The sequence below is a fragment of the Acanthopagrus latus genome, chromosome 3, assembly GCF_904848185.1.
Source record: "Acanthopagrus latus isolate v.2019 chromosome 3, fAcaLat1.1, whole genome shotgun sequence".
In the NCBI taxonomy this organism is placed as follows: Eukaryota; Metazoa; Chordata; class Actinopteri; order Spariformes; family Sparidae; genus Acanthopagrus; species Acanthopagrus latus.
This window is the reverse complement of record NC_051041.1, coordinates 16,837,272-16,846,811: the sequence shown is the minus strand read 5'-3', so window position 1 is coordinate 16,846,811 and position 9,540 is coordinate 16,837,272. Positions and strand designations below refer to the sequence as shown.

At 44.5% G+C, this 9,540-nt stretch overlaps 1 protein-coding gene across 1 annotated transcript in view; it reads right to left on the bottom strand.

Moving 5' to 3' along the window:
* Positions 1 to 8,494: 8,494 nt before the first annotated feature.
* The window catches only part of polr1f (RNA polymerase I subunit F), a 2,718-nt gene continuing 1,672 nt past the window's right edge, over positions 8,495 to 9,540 (bottom strand). Inside the window, exon 4 of the mRNA XM_037093814.1 lies at positions 8,495 to 9,540. This exon is cut by the window's right edge and continues 108 nt beyond it. Within this exon, the coding sequence (XP_036949709.1) occupies positions 9,153 to 9,540 (388 nt within the window). The 3' untranslated portion in view covers positions 8,495 to 9,152.

The window sequence follows — 9,540 nt, the reverse complement described above, 5'->3', positions numbered from 1 at the left end:
CCAGCTAACACGTGATGCGATGATTCACCTGATGATGGCGCTAGATGAAGGCTTCATCCTCTGGGGACCATGAATCTATACAAACTTTCATGGAAAGCCATTCAATCAGTTGTGTTAAGATGTCAAATAAAATCTGCGTATTTGGTGAAGACAGGTTGTTACAGTATATCATTTATTTTAATGTAACACTCAGTTCATCATTTGTCAGAACCGACCCAAAACATCCACATGCTACCTCGGCTCCTCAGTTCTACTGTATATGCACGATCCCATACTGTAGCAGAGAGACCATGTTGATACTTAACCTCTATTGGATTTGAGGTTAATATATCTTTTTAATTCCACAGTAGAATCTGAGTAGGAGCGCAGTGAGCTGGGACACTTGATGTCTCACATGATGATGATGTATGGAAGGAGAGCTGGATTTCCAGGATGTGAGCTTGGTGTTTTCACGCTGAAGCAGTTGTCATATAGTGGATTGTTTTAATATAGAGATCACTGGAGAGCAGTACGTGTCCAGTGTGTGCTGCTCCAGAGCAGCCAGAGCTGTTCTCACCATGTAAATCTGTCTCTGTGCTCCTCCTCTGGCTCCGGCCTCAGTGTGCTGTAAGAACACAGCCAAATCTCTCCCACCACCACTGTAAATCTGAAACTAGACACTTCTCTCTCGTTCTGTCTCTTTCTCGGCTTCTCTCCTCCAGTCTTCCCTGTTACTGACTCCTTCTCTCCACTCACTGACCGGACACACTCACAGTACAGCCTGCGCTCATGATGCAGGATACTCGTGTGTGAATATGCAGAAACTCTTTCAGGGTCTCTGGAGCCTGAAAGTTTGAGAGGGAGGGAGTCAGAGGGAGATGGGGGGAGTGCAGGAGATGAGTTTAACTCCTGACCTCCGTCGCTCTGTCTTTCTTTCCTGCTGTCTCTCTCCACACCCAGAAGCTGACTCATTGGCTCACTCGTCCCACCTTCCCCACACCTCGCCCTCTGATTGGCCGGGCGCTTTCGCCGACAGCCAGTCATGATGTGTTTACGCGGCTGGGTGGCCAGTGAAATGTAGGGTTCATGCGTGTGTGTGTGTGTGTGTGTGTGTGTGTGAGTTGGAAGAACCCCAATACCACATCATATATCAGCTCCCCCCTCCCCCGACTCCTCCCCCGACTCCTCCACTCTTCTTCTCCTTGCCAAACCGCTGCATGCCCTCAGCTCCTCCTCTCCCAGTTACTCGTCCCTCTCTTAATCCAACCACTCAAACCTCTTAGCTCGCCCTCGCCACTGCCACACTGAAAACACACATCCACCATGTCAACACCTTGCCCCCCCCCCCCCCCTCCTCCTCCTCCTCCTCCTCCTCCTCCTCCTCCTCCTCCTTCTCCTCCCTCTGCTGTCTGAGTAATGTCTGTGTTTATTTTCTGAAAGAAGGTCGCCCTTCTTTACTGTGTATTTTAAGGGTGCCATGTTTCATTTGTTTAAACAGTCATATTCTCAACTCTGGTGTATGGTGAGCTGCTCGATGGTAACGGGGAGACGGATGCCGCTCCTGATGATGATGATGGTGATGATGAATGATGCCGTGTGTGTTTGTCTTGTGTATGGGTGCAAGTTGTAATCTGTTAAATCAGTAGTTTTTCCTTTGTACGCTGGGATCACTGAGGTGATATATGATGGGTTAGACTGTTTTACTCACTCTGCTGCCAGAACTGCTTCAGAACAGAGGCCAGTTTGACAGCATTGAAGGGAAACGTTAACAATTCTCACACAAGCAATGAAAAATAAAACTGAAGTTTGAAGGACTCAGTGTTTGTCTTCCCAGCTGGACTCCTGATCAAACGCTGGGCTGGAAGGCAACACAGAATAAATGTTCCCACTGTACGTTTCTGCAAACCACATATATGTGGAAGCTTCACATTTCTTTGTGTTGCTACACCATGCCTCAACAAGGGAGGAGGGGGGGGGCGAGGCAGAGGGGGGGAGGAGGAGGGGGAGGAGGAGGAGGAGGAGGAGCACAGGGACACAGGAGGCAAACAGAACAGGTGAGCACGAGGTAGAAAGTGACAACAAGGCATCACTACAAAGTAAAACAGGTAGTAAATGACAAAAAACCCAAACCATGACAATATCCACTTGTTTGACATGTTGAAGCACCGTGTGGCTCCATGGTCTCTGTGATCAGCGACTCCACCTCCTGACGTGAGAGTCAGCTCATGATCAGACACAATATGGTGGTCTGCAGAAACACAACATGGCTCCTGAAGTCGTCACTGCCCCAAAGCCATCCCATCTTCTTTAATAAGACACAACACAGTGTTTGGGCATCCTGCTGCATATTTTGTGGGGAAAAGTGTTTTATATCCACTTCATATCCCAGAGAAGTATTTCTACCTGAGGTGTGGACGTCGACTATCCCTCTCATAGACTTCTGCTGCTGGCTCAGCTTCAGGCTGAATCCCACTAAACCTTCCAGAATTAGTGCAAAGTCCTTTAATGCAAAAGGACTTGAAAACAAAATGAGGTTTCAGCAGCTCCTCTCTGAAGAGGGTTCTCTTGTGGGTTGTTGCTTCATGTATCCTGCCACGTTGTAAACTCCATGAACCTCCATTAAAGTCTATCTATATCTTAATATAATTAAACAAACCACACTATGAGGTTGCTGATTGCCTTTAACCACAGTGTGTAGTGGAGGTAGAGACACATTTACTTTAGTGTGTCGAGTCCTGTGAATGGAAATTAATTTCTCAGAGTCCAGGCATCGCACACATCAGAGCACACGAGCTGTCCTGGACAACAACACCGTAAATTCCAGTGTTTCGCAAATACTGGAGAAATTCTTGGGAAATGTCATCTTTAAAAAGTGAAAGTGAATAAAGAGATAAACACGTCTGCACAGGAATTTGTGAAAATACAAGACTGAACTTTATGTGACATGCATTACCAGAGCACACGCAGAAGTTTACAGTAGTTATTATGGATTATATAAGTTAGACCAGCTGATTATGTCCTGTGCTGTACTGACTCCCATCAAGGCCAGTGGCTGTAACATAACTGCCCTCCAGTTAAATTTGCTTCAGTCTTTTGCAAAGATCCTCAAACTGACCAGGAAGATCTCTGTGTCTTCCTTTTGATGCTAAACATATTGGTCATTTGAAGAACTGGCTAATTTAACTCAGCCTGCCTGCCAGAGTCAGCAGACGGTTCACTGATCAGCAGAGTTTCTCTCATCTCTGTGGCTGTCAGTGATGTTACAAGTGCTTTTCCAGCAATCAGCTCTAATGTACACATCATCAGCAGCAATTTGGCCACCCAGGTTTCACTTTCCCTTCATCACTCCCTTTCCTTCTTGCCATCTTTCCTCTACCTTCAGCTCTGCTCCACAGTGTCACGGGGTTGTCATAAAAATATAATAATAAAATATTTAGTTGTGTCCTGGGTATTGTCCTGCAAAGCCACATGACTAAACATGAGCTCATTTTTTCCAGACCCAGAAGGTTTTTTTTCCTCCTTTTGGCGTATTTATTCTTCTGTGGTTTTGGGAGGTTGTGGCTGAGCGTCTGATGATATGCTGTGTGTGTTCCTCTTCTTACCCTCCCCTCATTAGTCCTCTACACATCTCTGCCTCAATTTATATGCAAAAGGTATAGGGAGAGATGAAAATACATTATTTTACATTAACGTGTTATTGCACAATAAATCACTGCGGTCACTTTTATGTGTACGCTCACATGATTTGGCCTCATTCTTTCAATATTAGCTTTGTCTCTGCGGATGAAGTTACTATCATTAATACTGAAGCTGCTTAGTTGAGATTAAAACTTGATTCCATATTTACCTTTTGTCATTTCCCTGCCATCTTCCCTGCTTTGGCTGTAGGAGTTTCACTTTGGTCTGAACACTGTCTAGACGCCTATGAGCCTCCCATTACCTCCTGATTACACTGAGCCATATTAATCTCACTGGGCTGGCTGGCCAGGGCAAACACACACACACACACGCACACACACACACACACACACACACACACACACACACACACACACACACACACACACACACACACACACACACACACACACACACGCACACACACATTCAAAATAATGAATCAATGTTCAAAACAACAAAAAAAGCAAGATATGAACCACGTGAAAACTTAATATTCTGGTGACTTGATGCAGTGTTGAACCTTCTGTGTGAGAACACAGATGGACTCAGAGTGAAAACCAAATGGCTTCATGATGTCACAGTGTGCAACATCCTCTACACAATGTTAATGTTAACTGAAGAAGCTGGATAATGTAGATCACCATGTTTAGATGGATAGGAAATATATCATATGTTCAATAACAAATAACTCAGGAACCCTCAAGGCTCGTTTAGATTATTATTTCATGTAAAGATAAAATTACTGTACCATTCCTGTTTCTTTATTGAATTCACAGATGATACTTGAATATCACTCAGTTAAACAATGGAGAAATAAAGGAACTAATAGCTGCAGATAATAATATTAACAAACAGTTTAATTAAAACAAATAATCATTTATAATAAGAGTCAGTGTTCAAGATAGGCTAATCAGCTGTTGGCTGTAGCTTCTTATTAAAAACAAACTCATGGAACTTTCTTACCTTCAAATAACAGCTTCAAAATCATCAGACATCACGTCTGTTTGTCAAAGACCTTGGATTTGTATTTGCACTCAGAAACTGTGGGAGGTGCCAAATCGCACAAATTCCACTTTCTACATTGTTGCTTTAAGGTGCAATCACATTCAATCTGACCAGCTTGTCAGGAGGCCAGAAAGCTTCGGGAACATCCCACCAACACCTGCATTACATCAGATGTGTCCAGCTGTGTCCAACAATTTTTGGAACTTCCCAAACAGCTAATCTGAGAATTCCTGTTCAGGCAGCGAGTATCCGGCTGTGTTGAGGTGAGTAAGTCTGTAAACTTCTCTCTCTCAGTCTCATTCTTTATACAACTACTTTTGCTTTTCATTTGACAAACCAAGTATCTGAATGTCTTCCAGGTGAGACTGAGTGAAAATATTGTCTTTACCCTCTCTTACTTTTAGTTTTTCTCACATAAACTGAACAAAATATTGCTTTTACTTAAAAAATAAGTATCTAAAACTGGGAATTATTTAGATGAAGCTCCTCTAGAGAATATGTTTTGTTAGTTTCTACCTCTGCACACCTGCACAGTGTGACAGCACACAGAGGAAGATGGCAGTTAACACAAGTGTTAATAATAATTAGTGTTACTGGTGTTATCAGCTCTCAGTGGACTAACCTGGAGGTAACACACTCCTCTATTATCATCTCATTTAATCAGTTGTTTCATCAACACGTTCTCTGATGGCTCCTCAGGGCATCAAAATGTTAATATGTGTTTCAAATTGGACACACACACACACACACACACACACACACACACACACACACACACACACAGACCCAAGAACAACTCCCTGTCGCTAGAAACACTCGTCTGTCGTCTCCAGGGTTACTGAGGGCAGGACGGTGGGTGTCGGGTGCCGAGGAAACAAACTGAACTATGGGAATCCAGCTCTCCAACCAGCAGTGATGTTTACTTTTGGGGTTAACAGTGTGTGTGCATGTGCTCTTGCATATGTGTGCTTGGACATTGATCCCTTGGGGAAAGTTTAACGCTCGAGTCCGTCTGTGCAAGTTGGGCTATTTGCCTACCTGAGGGAGCATAAAAAAACTGAGATGCAAAGCAGAAGTGCCAAAAATCTCTCAGAAATGTCTTTGAAAACACCATAAAGGGATTTCATGGATGTCAGTAGGCCTGTGAGAGATGGGCTTTGATACGACTCGGCCCTGGCTGGGCCGTGTTGGAGGATATATGGCTGCAGTTGCACGGCTCTGACTGGTGGAACACTTAACGTTTTATGACCTGCTGCCATTTGGGGCTCTGGGATGGAGCAGAGTGCCGACCACATAACTAATTAGGCCTGGCCAACGGGGGTGTGCAAGGATGGGGATTTGTGGATTGTGGCTTTGTGGATGTGGTGTGTCTGCATGAGTGAGCCAGTGAGTGTGTGGCATGGTGTGTGCGTGTGTGTGTGTGTGTGTGTGTGTGTGTCCTGAACCTGGAGGATTGCGTCAGGGAGCCGTTTGTTCTCCGTAAAGACTTCAGGGGCTCTTTCAAGTTGGAGCCGCCAGGCCTGGAAACTCTGACACAGGAGATAGAGACACCGCCAGTCTACACACACACACACACACACACACACACACACACACACACACACACACACACACACACACACACACACACACACACCAGAGACCACTCCCTGAAAGCAGAAGGAGACGGAGGTGTTTGAAAAGATAGTCTGGCCTGCTCAACAAAAACAACACTCCTGCTATTGTCTCGTCCTCCTCGCTCACTCGCTCTCTTCTTCTCTCCAGCCGAGGATCATGAAGACAAACGACGAGCCTCGATATGAGAGTCCAGTGGCAAGACGTGCGGGGGTGTCAGAAGTGGAATGTGTGTGAACTGCACACCGCCTCCTATAAATCAGGGATAGGAGGAGGAGGAGGAAGAGGGATGGGGGAGGAGGGGGAGTCCATGAGAGGGAGTGATAGCTGGAATGACAAGATAAATGAGCGGTGATGGGGGGGCGCAGGTGCAGGAGAGGTGCACCAGTGATAACAGCAGACGAGGTCGAGGGAGGACAAATGACAGGGAACCAAAAATCCACTTGAACTTTAAAATAAAACTCTGTTAATGTTACGATGGCAGGTCTGAAGTGTTTTGTGTGTTTGTAGCGTTGAAACAGTCGAGGCCGCTCACCGAGAGCATTCTGGGAAAACCAGGACCGGTTTGTAATGACTGTGTTCTGTGTGATTACATTACAGCACATTAAGTTTTATTTCATGTTAACGTTCTTCTGCTCAAGGCTGAAATCTGGTAACATGAGCTTGTGACTGTTTATTTTGTGTGTGTGTGTGTGTGTGTGTGTGTGTGTGTGTTCTACTTGAAGCAGGTTTTGCACATTTCAATGACTCTACATTATAGAGCACTATTTTTATTTTAGTACCACTCTCCAGAATGGTTTATTAGTTGGAATTATCTTTGTCCTCATTACAAATGAAACTGAAAGATCAGTTATGAAACAAGATTAAAGACACACTGTGAAGTTTTGGGGCATTCATTCTGATCAGAAGAGAAAGCTTCATTCAATATTTTTTATTTTATGTAAAAACAAACTGAACACACACACACAGTTTCATTCTGTTTACTTTGTTTATATGTGGCGGACCCTGCCACCTTTCTAGCTCCAAACAGTGGGACCTTGTTTTCCTCTGAGAGCAGCTCGTTCATTCAGCTGAGGAGAAGATGACAGTTTGTATTATTACCTCACTAATATCTTTGTTTTATTCATTTATTGTGTAGTTTTTCTCCGGAGCTACACAGTGACTCTTTAAGACAAACATCTGGGTTGTCAAGTTGTAAAAACCCTGTTGGTGATGATGCAGCTATAAATGTAGGTATTCAATTAAAGGAACAGTTCAACATTTAAAGAACTGTACTCTCTCTTGTTAAATGAGAAGTTTGACGCAGCTCTCACGCCCTTTCCTGTAAGAATATAAACAATGTCTTGGGCTGAGAATCCAGGAAGTAGCTGCTCCCGGCACATTACACTGTGTGTTGTATCTACACTTACACTCAATATTACACGTTATTAAGTGAGCTTTAGAGGCGCTGCTAGGCATGTTTTTTTAAACTCTGGACAGAGCCAGGCTGCCTGTTTACAGTCTTTATGCTAAGCTAGGTTAACTGACAACAGCTTTATATGTATTGTACAGACATGAGAGATTTAACTAACGCAAGAAAAAGATGAGCTAAAACATAAAATATCCTCAGCCAAGTACGTCATTGATTAGGAAATGATCACATTCTGTTGTCCTCTAATGAATACTTATGGGTTTCTCCCCTTATAATATAATCCTTCCAGCCACGATTTATACATGTTAATAACCTATTATTTAAGGCTTTTAATTAAAAAGAACAGATGTATATTTTCAGGTGTGACAGATGAAGATGAGCCAAGTTAATTGCGGCTTCTTATCTCTCCTTGTTAGGCAGCTCCTGATAAGCTCTCACCTCTCAGCACCCCACAGCTCATGAAGAGACTCCCCGCTGGAAGACAGGGTGGAGGAGTGGAAGGGCGGAGGGGCGGAGGGGCGGAAGAGTGGAGGAGTGGAGGGGTGGAGGAGTGGAGGAGTGGAGGGGTGGAGGGGCGGAGGAGTGGAGGGGTAAAGAAAACACGAGGATCTTTAAGCCGTCTCTCAGCGCTTCATCACTTGACACCCACTCGTAGGCATGAAAGAGTTTGCTGTGGAAGGAATTTGCCATGAAAAACATCTTGCTGTTAATAACTGAAGAAATGTTAAAGATTTCTCAAACTTAGTGTTCCTCTGTATGTGAGCAGGATATTTCAGATGATTCTGAATGAGAGATGGAAACAGCAACTTTTCAAAACACAGAGCTCTTTAATTCTTAACATCCACTTTCTGTTGGTTTGCAGCTGAAGACAGAAGACAAGACTTCATGTGAAAACTGTGAAAACGCAACACTGAACAGTGAAACAGCACAAACACTTCAGGACCGTTTCTGACTCATTTGTAGGACGCCGAGTAAATACTGCAAACATCTGGTGGCGACAACTTTCTCTGTCAGTTGCAGCGTAGACTGCAGAGGCACGCGAGGCGAGAGAACAGAGGTGTTTCTCAGACTGAGCTCGACAGACTGGGTCGTCTAAACGTCCGTCAGCATCCCTGAAGGAGGACATGCTCGAGAGCAGGCACAGCGGATTCATATCAATTCATAGTTTTTCCTCATTTGGCTCCATAATTCAACGCCAGTCGGGCCTATTCAGTTCGAGCACCATGTTTAACAGGTGAAGTTGACATGACAGGAGTGAAATCTGTGTTTGTGTCCCAGTGTGATCATATGAGGCAGCTGTGCTCCCTCATCAGGCCGTAGCAGGGAACTGCGGGTGGATGGGCTGAGGCGGACCGACAGAATCCTGCTTCATTAAAAGTTTTGTCTGATCCTTAAGGCACGTCAGGATATTCCTAAATTATTCAGCACAATTAACCTGATCTTCATACAAGACATGATATTTTCAGGCAAACTGCTCAATGCCATTTTTCCTCTTCTTCTTGGACTTTGGTGTTGCAGTATCGTCACTAACACCAGATGTGACGTCAGTTTCGTGTTTCCTTTTTTTGTTTGGCTTGTCACTAAGGTAACCGCTGGAGTCGCTGCCGTGGACATCAGTGGGGGAGATCTCAACCTCCTCCTCCTCTTTGGGATGTTTATCCGTCTTCTTTTTCTTCTTCTTCTTTTTCTCACCGGCTTCATTTCCATTTGCTTCATCCATTGCTCCGTTCAGCTCTTGAGTCGTGTTGCCATCCAGCTGGCTGGACGTTTCATTTGTGACCTCCGTGTCCGTCTCCACCTCTTTGACTTTGTCCTTCTTCTTTTTCTTCTTTTTCTTGGGGGTGTCGATA